The sequence below is a fragment of the Dama dama genome, chromosome 3 (assembly GCF_033118175.1).
Source record: "Dama dama isolate Ldn47 chromosome 3, ASM3311817v1, whole genome shotgun sequence".
NCBI classification, from domain to species: Eukaryota; Metazoa; Chordata; class Mammalia; order Artiodactyla; family Cervidae; genus Dama; species Dama dama.
The window spans coordinates 26,594,953-26,610,560 of NC_083683.1; the positions used below are offsets into that span (position 1 = coordinate 26,594,953).

The window sequence follows — 15,608 nt, forward strand, 5'->3', positions numbered from 1 at the left end:
TAAAACAAGAAGTAGCTAGCACACAAGTAAAGGTCAAATATGATAGAAACTTAAAGATCTTACTTTTATCTCAAAAAACTACCCAATTTCTAAGAAATTTCTATTTAGATGGTCTGAAGCTTTGGTTCAAAATAAAATTTTCCTGCTTTATAATTACAGGCTTGTGATTGTTTAACAACTTATTTCCACTTACAAATCACACTCTGGTTAAAAAAAAATAATAATACACAAGGGCTTTTAGCAACTGGGAAGTTATTTGATTGCAACCCTTTTGCAAATATGAATTCCATATTTAAATGTAATCAGCAACCTTTTAAAAGCCTCTTTTGTGTTTAAAACCAGGCTTCCTAGAGCCTGCGTCTGTCATAATTGGGTTTCTGAAGTCTGGGTATATCATTTCATTTGCCTTCTGTGTTCAGCTTCTTAAGAGAATAGAAGTGTATCAAAAGCAAAGAAGAAAAGAGCAATCATAATATGCAGCCTTGTAAACAAATCAGTCTTTTCCAACATGTTCACCAGTGCCGGTGGGGGCTGTCCTCCGCCTCTCATTTCAGCTGCTGGTAGGAATCATCCAGGCTGCCGAGCTGCCCGCCTTGGACATGGGGGGCACCTCTGATCCCTATGTGAAGGTGTTTCTGCTGCCCGATAAAAAGAAGAAATTTGAGACAAAAGTCCACCGAAAGACCCTTAATCCTGTCTTCAACGAGCAATTTACTTTCAAGGTATTTTTTGTGTGTGTATTTACTATTGAACTTTTTCTCTGTTGTTTTAGATAACAGACCAGTCTCATCGTGACACATACAGCTACATGCACATGACCACTTTCAGAGACTCACAAGTGATTGATTCTACTCAGAATATTTATAATTCTTATTTTCAGTGTAATGAGGGCTCTTATTATGCATTTAACTTTGATCCAAATAGGATTCAGCTCAGCTATTTCAGAATAGAATGTGGACTGGCATAGAACAAGGATGTCATTTGTGTCCAAAAAGTGAGTTCAGCTTCCAGTCTGTCCATGGACCTGAACATTTCCCCCTCTCTAAAATAAAGCCAAAAGATTATAGACTTTTCCCAGGTTTCCAAGTTTTGAAAACCAATCACAACCACAGAATAAAGTAAGCTATCCAACATTATTTCAAATTATACAAATAGGTATTACTCTCATTGCAAAATTCTTTGTGTACAAGGCCAATTTGAGTATTTGAAAACATTCTAAAAAGAATAGGAGCCTATAATTTTTTTTCCATCTCTAGCATTTTTCCTTTCCTCTTGGCTCTTCTCTGGTGTTCTTCATCTTGTTGAGACACCTCAATTAACAAATGATAACAAAGAGGGATTCTGGCCCCAGAATAACTCAACAGGAAAAGGTCCCTGGCGGGCTTCAGGCATCTCCGTATGTACAAGCTCTGTAGTTCTCAACCTGAAGTCATGCATAAAAACAGTCTCTTGGTTGGTATCTTTAACATGTGAAATTTTTTAATGTGTTCCTTAAAACAATACATGTCTGTGAATATGCCAGCAGGCAGATTCAGAATCACTCATCTACCAGCCAGCCTCAGCGATAGCACACACTGCATGTCAGCAAACATCCTGGTATGAAATAAATGGATGAAACTTCAGGTGTGAGTCATTCTCATGAACCTTGCTTCTAGTTTTCTAAAAGAGTACTGACTTTCTATTCACTCCAAAATTTGAGTTTGTAAGACAAGAAAAATCCCTCATGTATTGTCAGCGATCCTATTTAAAATCTACACTTTTCTAAACCAAGACAGTTAATGTAGAGTAGCTCTAGAAACATTCTGAAACTACTCAGTTTAAGAGAAACTAATCATTGGGATCAATATGCCACAGAACGTACAATGAAAACAAAACAAAAATATTGCAAAAGGTAATCACAATCATTCTATTTGACTCTGTGTGGATCTTAATTTAGGTCAGTAGTTTCTAGCCACCATTTAGCCAGCACATTCTTAAATTATTTGAAATATTGTGGGGCTTCGTTTTGAGTATCTATATGCTATTTCTTTTTTAAAATGTGTACTGATAATAATTTCTAGCAATATCTATAACTTCAAGAATTATAATCATTGGAGATTTTGAAATTGCCTATAAAATTTAATCAGGTTCCATTTCATTTTAGGAGAGTTGAGCACATCATAAATCAAGCCAGAGTATAATATATTTTCATACATTTAAAAAAATGCACCACTGTTTCTAGAGAACTAGCCAATTTCTCCCTTTAGGCCTTGTAGATTATGCATCTTAAATGGAAGCAAAATAGTTTAAAGGGGGTTGGCTTTAAAATTGAGTTCAAATCCACTGAAAATGAACTTGACATGCCCCAAATGAAATGCTCCTTTTCTCCACAACAAATGCCCACTCGAAAGAGCTACTTATCATTCGAACAATAAATATTTATTAAGTACCTTCTGTGTGCCAGCACTGTGCTAAATGCTTTACATGTATTCATTTGGCCTCAACCAGCTCCTGTGAAATAGACACTATCATCATCATCATTCAAGGTTTATTTACTTGTCCCAGGCCCTTCAGCCGGAAAAGGGGTAAACCCAGGCTTGGATCTGTCTGACCTCCAACTCAGGTTTTTGACTAATGTCATTTCGTACAATCACCAACAAGTCTAGACAGACTTCAGAAATAAGATGCAATTTTCAAGAGTTCATCCCTACTCTAAAATTAATTTCTTTCTTTACAGTCATCTCTTTGCAAGGGTTTACTTTTTCATTCTAAAGTGGAAAATGTGTTATGCCTGGTTTTTAATCATAGTATTTTAACCCAATTCCTAATAGATGACAAATGATAGAAAACAAAGCTCTTTGGAGAAAAACAAAATTTCTTGTATATATATGGTCAAAAAATTCTTCCTTCTCCTTTCCTTCTTAATATACAGAATTAATTGAGAAATGTTTGCTGGAGCATAAGACAACTATTTACACTGATAAAATAATGACAAGTGTCTGAAAATTGATGAAACCTTCAATACAAGTCTAAATAATTTCTTAATTAGGCATTTCTTCCCAGTTACTGAAGTGTAGCTTACTTGGAATTGCCCTGCTTTCTCTGCATATTAAAAATGTCACTAATAAACATCCCAGCCCATAGCATCTGTCCCAGATATTTTTGAACAGCTGGAGAATTCATCAGTTTTTGGCCTTTTGCCTCTGCTCATCCTAAAGAGTGTCATTCCTAAGAATGAACCTCAAGATCTAGATTATAATGGATCTGATATTCAAAACATCAATTTTCTAGTCAGCTCCTGTCAATCAGTAAATTATTTTAAGGAACAGGGAAGGCACCTTGTGAATTTCATTCCTATCCTTACTCCTAGCATGTCTTCTCATTAAGCATTGCTTCATTAAACTGTGGTGTCCAAATGGCCTCAAAGAGTTAATAGAACTTTTGAAACAACTCCTCCTGAGTAAGTTGTCCCCTGACAATATAACTTAACAATAACAACAAAACCTCCTGCAAGAAAAAATTCCTTATATAGTCAAGTACAATCAGTTTGGTTTATTCCTGTGTTACTCTTGAAGTATTTCTAGCATGACTAATAGCAGGGGTCATTATTAATAACACTAACAGCTTCTAGAACTTTGGGAGAAAGTGATAAATCACTATGGTAAGCCCTCACTTTCACCCAAGTAATTTAAGCCCCAAGTAGTTGGTCAAATGATTCAATTTAAGGGGGAAAAAAGTGCTGCTTTTCTCCCTGTTCTGTTTATCCAACATAAATATTAAAATTAAACACTATGAAAAAGTAGCATATTTTAAGCATTGTTTGTCACTAGATATTTTATCCTGGTCTTTTTTATTTAGGTGCCATATTCGGAATTGGGTGGCAAAACTCTGGTGATGGCTGTCTATGATTTTGATCGCTTCTCTAAGCATGACATCATTGGGGAATTTAAAGTCCCCATGAACACGGTGGATTTCGGTCACGTAACTGAGGAGTGGCGTGATCTGCAAAGCGCAGAGAAGGAAGAGGTAAGAAAAACATTAGCATTTCTAATATGACAAGCTGGACTCGCCAGTTGCTACTCTCAAACTAACCTACTGAGAGATGCTGGGCTGATGTGAGTAATGTGGGCCTCCAGCTGCTGACAGCTGGCGAAATAGGGTCATGGGATTGTATAACCTCGTTAGAAAGTATGCAGGTCTACCGAGTCTTATTTGAAGGAAAATAGAGATTTGTGCAGGTCTTGGATTCATTCCCTGGAGCCAGACACACATACACACGCACTTCTTTAAAAAGACAGTGAAAAAGTCATCTTATCCTTTGTATTTTTCTACAAAGATTTTGTTTTCTGCATAGCTTATGTAGCTATTAAATAGAAATGAAATGGCACTTTTTCATTATTTATGCATATCACAGACAGATCATTGTTTCTCCTAAAAATTTCAGAGCACAATGGGTAAAACATCAAATAAAATTCACAAAGGTAGATAGATATTAAATCCATTTTTTAAATGACTCACATTTTTATAGTATTCTTCACATTTTTTCCCCCAGTTTTAATAGGTTTGCCCAGGATTTTTCTGTGATTTAAAAATGGGAAATTCAATATCCTTAGTGCATTTAAACTTCTCTATGATTATGCTATGTCAGGCTAACACCAGCGTTTTTCTCTGCTAGTATCTCAACAGGCCAATACCAGGAAAGCAAACAACTCTTAGCTTCCCTTAATTGTTAAAGCAACTCCTTTCCCAACCATTTTTTTGTTCCTAACATAGTCTATAATTACTCGAGGGATTTAAACTGCATTTGTCATTTAGGATCCCTAGACCCCATGGATTTTGTAAGGTTTGGTCACTTTGGGGCCACAATGGAAATCAGAAAGTAAGCCAAGCCTTCAGAGAAACTCAGCCAAGACCATAACCTGGGAATCCTTTCAATCTAAGGTTTTCTGTAACCATTATTATTACTCAGTGAAGCTTTAGAACAGTTTGTTTACTACTATTCTGAAACTGAATTTTATTATGCTCCAAAATTATTTCTTGGTTGTACAAAATAAGTCAAAATTGAGTTAAGTTCTGCTTTTTCTTTGAAAGGAAATATACATAACTTACCCAAATAAGTTAGTCAAAATTAGACTGCTGGACACTGAAATACATTGAGCCCCACTGTGGCTAGAACCACCCAAGGATAACATTGAGTTTTTAAGTTTTATAACTTTTATAAGTTGTGCTTCCAGATGAGTAGACCAATATCTATTTTAATATCCAATATATGTGTGAAAAACATTTACTCACTTGATCATAATATTTCTAATCATTTAACAAAGTAGTGAGCTCTTTCATTGAATTTTTATCTTTTATTGGCTTATTTGACTTTGTGTAAATTCCTTGTTCAATTCAGTCGCTCAGTCGTGTCCGACTCTTTGCAACCCCATAGACTGCAGCAAGCCAGGCCTCCCTGTCCATCACCAACTCCCGGAGTTTACTCAAATTCATGTCCATTGAGTTGGTAATGCCATCCAACCATCTCATCCTCGGTCATCCCCTTTTCCTCCTGTCCTCAATCTTTCCCAGCATCAGAGTTTTCTCCAATGAGTCAGGTCTTCGCATGAGGTGGCCAAAGTACTGGAGTTTCAGCTTCAGCATCAGTCCTTCCAATGAATATTCAGGGCTGGTTTCCTTTAGGATGGACTGGTTGGATCTCCTTGCAGTCCAAGGGACCCTCAAGAGTCTTCTTCCAACACCACAGTTCAAAAGCATCAATTCTTCGGCGCTCAGCTTTCTTTATAGTCCAACTCTCACATCCATACATGACTACTGGAAAAACCATAGCTTTGACTAGACAGACCTTTGTTAGCAAAGTAATGTCTGCTTTTTAATATGCTGTCTAGGTTGGTCATAACTTTCCTTCCAAGGAGCAAGCGTCTTTTAATTTCATGGCTGCAGTCAACATTTGCAGTGATTTTGGAACCCAAGAAAATAAAGTCTGTCACTGTTCCCACTTTTTCCCCAATGATTTGCCATGAAGTGAAGGAACCAGATGCCATGATCTTAGTTGTCTGAATGTTGAGCTTTAAGCCAACTTTTCCACTCTCCTCTTTCACTTTCATCAAGAGGCTCTTTAGTTCTTCTTCCCTTTCTGCCATAAGGGTGGTATCATCTGCATATCTGAGGTTATTGATATTTCTCCTGGCAATCTTGATTCCAGCTTGTGCTTCAATCAGCCCAGCATTTCTCATGATGTACTCTGCATATAAGTTAAATAAGCAGGGTGACAATATACAGCCTTGATGTACTCCTTTTCCTATTTGGAACCAGTCTGTTGTTCCATGTTCAGTTCTAACTGTTTCTTCCTGACCTGCATACAGATTTCTCAAGAGGCAGGTCAGATGGTCTGGTATTCCCATCTCTTGAAGAATTTTCCAGTGTTTGTTGTGGTCCCCACTATCAAAGGCTTTGGCATAGTCAATAAAGCAGAACTAGATATTTTTCTGGAACTCTCTTTTTTTATGATCCAGCGGATGTTGGCAATTTGACCTCTGGTTCCTCTGCCTTTTCTTAATCCAGCTTGAACATCTGGAAGTTCATGGTTCACATACAGTTCATGTAAATTCCTTGTGGCTGGGGCTAAAATGGGACCATTAGTATTCATTAGCTGATAGGTTTTTGTGAATTGATTATTGGTTGACTTATTGGCGAGTCCCAGAGGTGACCCACTTGTTCTTCACAAGTCACCTGTCCAGAGTGCACGGCTCATGTCTCTTCCCTCTACCTGCTCATGTCAAGTGATATAGGATTCCAAGACCATACCCCACAGGTCTCTGAAAAATTGGTAAATATTTTTGTGTGAATTAGGAAATATAAGCCATTGAACCATTATCTTTTCTTAAATTCTTTGAATATGGGCAGAGTTTGAGACTTGACACTAAGCTGACAGGTTTGACTCTAAAATTTCCAACTTTAGGTAGACTGCCCAAAAAGAATCACATTTTTATTCTCACCCTTGACTTTCCTATTCTCTATTTCTTTCATAACTTTTTCCCTCCATGACTTCTCTCCCTGTAGAAGATGGTTTTGTCATTCAATGTATTCAAAATGACTCATTATGCAGATGTTTATTATGTAATGCTATATTCATGGAACTATGCCAAGTGTTTAAAAAAAAAAAAACGTGCAAAGGGTAGACACCATTCCTGCTTTCATGGAGTTCAATGTTGCCTCATTTTCCTCTCTCATTTTAATCTTTGCCTTGCTTATTGCTAGCTAGACTGATTTCTGTAAAAGTCTTGCCTTTAAGATCAAACACACCTAGGTTTCAATCCTCATCAATACATTTACTAGCTCCGAGTCCTTAGACAAATCACTTATGCTCTCTAAACTTCAGTATTTTTTTTTAATCTAGAAAGTGGTCTAACATTATCTTGTAGAATAAGTAGGATAGAGTATAAAGTGGCTAGCATGGGGCCTGCTATTTGATATGTTCAATAAGCAAGCGATCTCCCATTTTTTCTTCCTACCCTATCTTTTTGGTGCCCTTTCTTTCTTAAGCTTTCATCTCCCTATTTGTTCTCCACTCTTTCCTCTGTATGTATTTCTCTATTATTTTTCTCACTACTACTTTATTTATTGAATGTCTCTGGAGGTTTTTAATGGGAAATTATTCTACAACTGTATTTTTAAACTCTGGAGTCTTTCCTCTTTGGGAATAATGATTTTTGGTTTTCAGTTGAGTGACTGTTTCCTTTTATCATGATATAGGAAACCTTAGAAAGCAGATGTCTAGTTTACAGAGCATCTCTGGATGACTAGGTTCAGATATAAACTTTCTCTTAATAAATGAAATAAGATTCCAATTACATTTTATGTCTAAAGAATTACTTATTGATGTGTGCTCTCTTTTCATGTTACTGTTCATTATTTAGAGATTAACTTTAGTTCTCATGGTTTCAAACAAATTTTTTTGCATTTTACATGAGCAATTTTGTTTAAGATTTTTTGTTTTGCTTTCCTCTTAAGTATTAAATCTTGTTTTTTAATGTCACAATGAGTGAAAGACACCAAAGAGAGAAAAAGGAATTCAAGAAACAGATCTGGAATCTATTGAATAGAAACTGAACTGCTGTTCATAATAGTCTATTCAAGGAGAGACTTGGATTTAAATAGGTTAATTACAACCCACTAGGATCTAGCCCTGAGATAGAAGGGGGTAGGCTTTGTTGTTGAAAGTAAAAGTCATAAGATGATGAAGCAATTATGTAAGATAAAGAATTACGTGTGCATTATGTAAGCTAAAAAATTAATGTGTTATTTTAGTGAGCAATTAAATGTGTAAGCAATTTGGGGGGGAAAATGGAAAGGAGCCTCATCTGAAAGTCACTGAGCATATGTTTGAAACACAGGGGGTGTTGCAAAGGTGAATTATGCCAGAAGAGCCTCAACATGCACACAACTCCCATTGATAAGATTCTAGCCCCTGGAGAAAACCTCTCTGCTAAAGTTTCCATTCCGACCTGATTGCTGCTGCTGCTAAGTCACTTCAGTCATGTCCGACTCTGTGTGATCCCATAGACGGCAGACCACCAGGCTCTCCCGTCCCTGGGATTCTCCAGGCAAAAACACTGGAGTGGGTTGCCATTTCCTTCTCCAATGTATGAAAGTGAAAAGTGAAAGTGAAGTCGCTCAGTTGTGTCCAACTCTTAGCGACCCCATGGACTGCAGCCCACCAGGCTCCTCCGTCCATGGGATTTTCCAGGCAGGAGTACTGGAGTGGGGTGCCATTGCCTTCTCCATATGACCTGATTAACATTTCTCTAATTAACATGATCCAAGTCCCCTTACTAGTAGTTTAGGTTCACTTGCCTTTTTTTTTTTTTTTTTGACTGATCACCCACTCTCCCACCTCCCACAGAGGAAAAGGGAATCTGACCTTGCAAGACAGTTAAGCCTTTCCCTTCTTTTTGTCTTTAAAACAGAAATCCTTTGAGTTTCAGGAGACACTTACACATAAAACCGTTGTCTTAATTTTCCCCCTTCTCAAGTTAAGGCCTCAAAAATCATCCTTTATAATCAGTATATACAGTTCTTCCATTTGCAAAAGGTTTCTAACATGTATAACCGCCGACCGTCTGATGAATTTGAAATTTCTTTCATTCTAATCATTCAAGCAATATTTATTTATGCCACCCACAAGTCAAACCTGAAGCCAACCTTACAACATTTGGAATAATCCATTCATTTATCATTTTCACTTAATTACTTCAAATGTTATGGTCAATAGCTTATGATTCCATTTTCTTTTTTTAATAAATTTTATTCATGATCATTGTAAAACCTGTATCAGTCCTGTACCTCAGCATCAGGTACATCTTCAAGGCCTTTAGACTCTATTTTAGCATTTATTCCAGTTTTTTATCCCTTCCACTGCATGTGTGCATGCTGAGTCACTTCAGTCATGTCTGACTCTTTGTGACCCTTGGGCCATAGCCCACCAGGCTCCCTTCGTGGGATTCTCCAGGAAAGAATACAGGAGGGGATCCTCCTTCAGGGCATCTGCCCTTCCCAGGGATCGAACCAGAGCCTCGCATCGGGAGGCAGGTTCTTTACCACCAGTGCCACCTGGGAAGCCCATGCCTTCCACCACCGCTTTTTAACCCTTAAAAACGGCATAAGATACCACCAGAATGCAACTGGATCCCTTTGTTTTTGAAGGAGACGGTCTCATGACTTGACCAGTACAATTTTGTCTCCATTAGAGAATGTTCATCATCTCTGCTTTGTGTAGAATTCATTAAAGAGTGATTTTTAAATGAGATTCTGTAATCTAGTACAAATGGAAAAAAAATTGATTGCTGAATTAAAACAAGTTGGGACATAATTTAATTAGTACCCAAGCAGAGGGAAAGAGAAACTACTTTAATGCCTTAATAGAAAATCAATTTTGCAAGAAAATTTCACATTTTTAAGCCTAATTAGAAAAACATTTACTTCACAAAAAAGCATTTCAAGATTACAGATTCAATCAAAAAGCCAAACTTTTTTTAAGCTTATACAAATTACTTGATATTCCTTTGAAATAGGTTCAGGTCATTATTCCTTAAGCACCTCTTTTGCCTAAGGATCATGAACTGATGCTGTTTCTAAGTATACTTTGCAGTCAGATAGTAACTTACGCCCTCCAAGAATGCCTGCACAACACATCAATGCCCTGAGCAGAAATTCTTATAAAAGATTAATTGTTGGAACTTTAATATGAAAGCCAGGAATAATCTTCCTTGTCACTCACAATCTATCACAGAAATGCCACAAAGATACTCATTTTGACTCATAACATTCCAGGAAGGTGTACTTATTTGTATATGTTTACTTACTGATTGTCTGTCTTTCCCCACTGGATTGTAAACAACCATGTATGTTGTACCCAACTGTGAAACTAAGTTTGATCACAGAGGCAAGCACACAGTAGGTGTAAATTTTAAATGAATGAATGTGGCAGAGTTTATTATACCATGAGAGATATTTCAGAACTCTCATTTTAAAGTCCATGTTGTAATAATTATCTTATTTTACAAATGAAGTCTAAAGTATTCTGAAAATCTGTCGACAAAATATCTTAGTACCAAACGATGAGAATGATTTAGTATCCTTTTGCTTTTTGGGTCATTTTCTATCAAAGGTAGGCAGTATAGAAACTTAGCAAAATCATTCTTATTGTTTTTGTTGATGGCCATGAAAATAATGGCTTTCTCTCACTAATTTTGGGGGGGAATGGAGGTAAAGTCTTATTCAAGATCTCTTTTCTCTATATAACTTTTTTTTCCATAACCTTTTTATCCAGTTTCCATGATGCATGGAGAGCTTGTGGCTTAGCTTAATTTAACTTTTATTTAAGGCTAAGATTTAGTTAAAGCTCTGATTTAAGTCTCTGCTGGCAACATGGAAATTTACCCAGAGGGAATTGGGAAGGAATCAGTTCCAAGGAGAAGTCCAAGAATATGAACAAAATCTATGTTTAGTGTATCTAGACTATTTGTTTCTAGTCAAATTTATAACTTAATATGATATAAAACAATTCAATATTGTTATATTTAGACCATATTTTAGTGTACTTAGTATCTCTATGTCCACTTGTGGTACATACAACATAATACTTTCCCTTTAAACTAACATAGAGGTAGAGTTGCATTTGATTTTTTGAAATGTCTTTGGCCATAGCTATGGTTTACTTGTATCTGAGTTTTCAGTCAGAATTGTAATCACCAATTATAACTGTATTGCTGTGCATAATAATTATTGTGAAGCTTCATGATGTGGTTTCTAAAATCATCATAGGAAAGAGCAAATAACTTGAAATATCCCTCTAGTGTGTAGGACTGTAATTTGATTGCCTTTCTAGTTAAAAAGACTTTTCAGGCACAAAATGTATGAAACTAAATTCTCACTTCACTGAGATTCCAAATGAAAATCTGATATCATTTGTCAACAGAAATAAAAATGTGAGAACTATGAGTTTCAATATTATTGGGGGATTTACTGAGGACTATAGCCCCAGAGACAGCCTCTCAGAGAGCTCTGAGGAACTCTGGGGTGGAGACTTAAGGGGAGAGGTTAGTATATATGTGATTTTGGTGAAAGGGGTCTGTACCATTAGATATATCTCTGTAGAAGGTTGCTACTAACCTCAAGGGACAAATATCTTGTTGTTTTTCAGGTACTAAGTCATGTCCAACTCTTCACAACCCCATGGACTGCAGCATGCCAGGCTTCCCTGTCCTTCACTATCTCCCTGATTGCTCAAATTCAGGTCCCTTGAGTCAGTGATGTCATCCAGCCATCTCATTCTCTGTCACCCACTTCTCCTGCCCTCAGTCTTTCCCAGCATCAGGGTCTTTTCCAATGAATTGGCTCTTCAAATCAGGTGGCCAAAGTACTGGAGCCTCAGCTTCAATAGCAGTCCTTCCAATGAATATTCAGGGTTGATTTCCTTTAGGATTGACTGGTTTGATCTCTTTGCAGTCCAAGGGACTCTCAAGAGTCTTTTCCAGCAGCACAGTTCAAAAGCATCAGCTCTTCAGCACTCAGCCTTCTTTCTGGTCCAGATATCTTCATTCATGGTTTTAATGCTTTAAGTATGGGAAGATGTAAGAATTTGGGTTCATAAGATTTTCTGAAAATCTGCTGTGAAGGCCTTGTTCTGCAGTTTCCCCAGAGCCACAGCGCCTCATCCCTGATCTCCCACCTGCGTTCCTTGCAGGGGGTGTTAAAGGTCAGCAATTACAGAAGCTAATGCCTCAGTCCTTGTAGAACAGATGGCAAGAGACATATGTTAATTGGAACTTTCTTTAAAATTGTGAATTCCCCAGAAAATATAAATTTAGACTCTAAAGAATTAAGTGGAGGAAGAGACCCTGGACATTTTGAAAAATGACCTTCTATGGTTTCCCCGTTGTTACCCCTTAACCTTCTGCATCACCCTCCCCTCAACAGTTGTCTAGCCAGAGGACTGGAGTCCCAGCCCAACTTCCAAGTTTCCAAGAGTCATCTTATTAAAAGCTTACTTATCTTCTCTACCTAAGTTATAAACATCAATATTAATAAAAGCTACTGTTTACTGAGAATCTACTGTATGTCCACAAAAAAGTATTCTTACAGCATTCTTCAAAACTGGCATATTAAATCTGGTTACAAAATGAAGGAAAAACAAAATTGAAGCCTAGGAAAGTCTAAGTAGTTTGTTCAAAGTCATACAACCAATGCCAGAGCTAAAATTCAAACACGGGTCTGAAGCCTACACTCTTTCTACTTCATCATACCTTTTTATTTAAACAGTCTCTCTCAGTGTAGCTATAAATTCAATTTAAGTGCAAAACAAACAAAAAAAAAACACACAAACAAAAAAATTAAAACCAAACTTATATAAATTAGTTTTCTTAAGCTTTGTCTTGTTTATTTTGGAATTTTAACATTTGGTCAATTTTCTTTCACAACAATTGACTGATTAAAATCTACACATATATGTTCTCTCTCAAATATTATAATACACTGCAAAGGTAACACAGCAAAAGAAAAAAAACAGTAAATAACTATGGCATTTTTGTTTCTTCTTCATTATATTTTCAAATACTTAACATGAATTCTTACCCAGGATACAAAGCCCTAAAGTTCAAAGGTACCCATTAATACAAAGATGCTATTACTCACTCATGAGTGCTGATGAATTTAATGAAGTCAGAGGAATTTTTCTTTCCTTTTTTTTTTTTATTTTTTATTTTATTTTTTTTTAATTAGTTGGAGGCTAATTACTTCACAACATTTCAGTGGGTTTTGTCATACATTGATATGAATCAGCCATGGATTTACACTTATTCCCCATCCCGATCCCCGCTCCCACCTCTCTCTCCACCCGATTCCTCTGGGTCTTCCCAGTGCACCAGAAAAAATTCTTCACTAAACAGAATATAAATTCCCATTCATTTATTCACAATTATATCATCTGTGAAATTACCAAAGTACATAAAATGGAAGATTAAGATTCACGTATGAGAAATGGTCAAGAATAATAGTAAAATTTCATAACGCAAATGAACAAAAAGAGCTTCACAAAGCACCAAATTCAAAGCATAAATTCAAATGGACCATGTGCTTTAGGCACAAAGAAAGGCGTGGCCAGAGAGGATCTGTGGAAGAGTTGAAAAGAGTGAGCTGGTCCTTAAAACTGAGTAGCATTTGAGTATGCAGAAAGAAGCGAAGAATGCCTTCAGGAAGGTAAGAGATGACTAAGAGCCGATTGACAGAGCCGAGACTGCCAGTGACAGGTCCAGGTGGAATGGAGTGAAAGCCTGAAGAGGTATTCTGAGAAATAAGATCGAACGTAGCAGCTCAGGGTCAGTTTGTCCCTTACAATGTCAGACTGATCAACCTAAAACTCAGAACACTAAGTAAAGCTTGTAAAACTCGTTCTTTCCAGGATAAGAACTGGAAGATGGAAGCCAGGCCCACCTCAGTGCCAAGGCACTCTACTAAGTGCCTTTTTCACATTGTCTCAGCTAATCCTCGGTGAGGTCCTGTGGGGTAATTCTTCCTATCCCTATTTCACATATTAGGAAATGTAATGGTCCAGTGCCTCCGAGAATAAGCACCAGAATAGACCCAGTTTCGACTCCCAAACCCATTTTCTCTCTACTCCACCACATTGCTACTAGTTGACTAACACTCAGTGAGTCCAAGGATATTACCAATCTTATCTTGAATTCTAGCCCCTCTCTCCAAAAGTCTTTCTCAGTATATGATACAGTCTTCTCTCTGTCCTCTGTCTCTCTGTCCTCTGGCCTGTCTTTAAAAAGTAACTTTGATTGAAATAGCAACCCACTCCAGTACTCTTGCCTGGAAAATCCCAAGGACAGAGGAGCGTGGTAGGCTACAGTCCATGGGATCTCAAAGAGTCGGACACAACTGAGCAATTTCACTTTCACTTTTGATTGAAATGGTCATCAGCTGTTTCCAAGTACAGCTTATAAAGTGACGATCCAATTGAGTAAAACACTTATAGTTACTGTGGTTAAATAATGAAGTGGATATCCTTGTGAGATTTCTATTCTGACTCTGACCAAATGTCTTGAGCCACTAATATCATTATTGTTGTTGTTGTTCAGTCACCTAGTTGTGTCCAACTCTTTGCGACCCCACGGACTGCAACACACCAGGCCTCTGTCCCTCACCATCTCCTGAAGTTAGCCCAAGTTCATGTCCATTATAACATCATTATATACTCCCTCACTATGGGGAAAATCATCAAGAGATAGGAGTTCTGGATACATTTAGTGCCACTGTGTATCCACCCATGACTCCACTGACTCTCCGTGCGTCCTTAGGCTTGTTACTTAACCCTTCTATAAAATGGGATTGATATGACCCACCTCCGTGAGCTGTGATACACCCTAAAGATAACTCATGGAAAGGGACCTCCCTCGTGGTCCAGTGATTAAGACTCTGTGCTTCCAATGCACGGACACAGATCTGATCCCTAGTCAGGGAACTAAGATCCCACATGCTGAGTGGCGTGGCCAAAAATAATAATAATAATAATAAATCATATAAAGCACCTAATCAATACTGGGCAGCTAATAAACTCTCGATAAATACTAGGGTTTTTTTAATTATGGTGAACACTGATTAGAGCCCTTATCTCCTTGCCACTGAAAAAGCACTGCTCTGGCCACTAGACGTCTATCCTTCCTTTTAGGAGGAGACTGAGGCAGCCTAACAGTTCAGAGAACATTGTCATACAGTTTTGATCAAAGACAAGCTATCCAAGGTTAGCCCCCATGTGGGAGACCTCAGATGTGAGGAGAGATCACAAAGGCCAATCCAAGACAAGGCTTAGCACGTGTGAGCAGAATGTGGCACAAATAGTAAGCAGCCCCAGCGGCGACACACGTGTCTATGCTCTGACACCACAAAACAGAACCCAACGTGCAGGATCTACTAAAAATCAAAAAGACTGCCGGTAACAAGGGTCAGCAAAGATGTGTTGAAACTGAAACCCTCACACATCTTGGAGGGGTTTAGCCACTTTACAGTTTAATAGTGTCTCAAAATATTCAATAGAGAGGATTCATATGACCTAGCAATTCTAT

At 37.5% G+C, this 15,608-nt stretch overlaps 1 protein-coding gene across 4 annotated transcripts in view; it reads left to right on the top strand.

Moving 5' to 3' along the window:
• SYT1 (synaptotagmin 1) overlaps nucleotides 1–15,608 on the top strand; it is a 586,784-nt gene that overhangs the window by 434,747 nt on the left and 136,429 nt on the right. For all 4 annotated transcript variants that reach the window (XM_061125058.1, XM_061125075.1, XM_061125085.1 and 1 more), the window contains 2 exons: nucleotides 555–722; nucleotides 3,838–4,005. In XM_061125058.1, coding sequence (XP_060981041.1) covers nucleotides 555–722; nucleotides 3,838–4,005 — 336 coding nt within the window. The remainder of the gene's footprint in view (nucleotides 1–554; nucleotides 723–3,837; nucleotides 4,006–15,608) is intronic.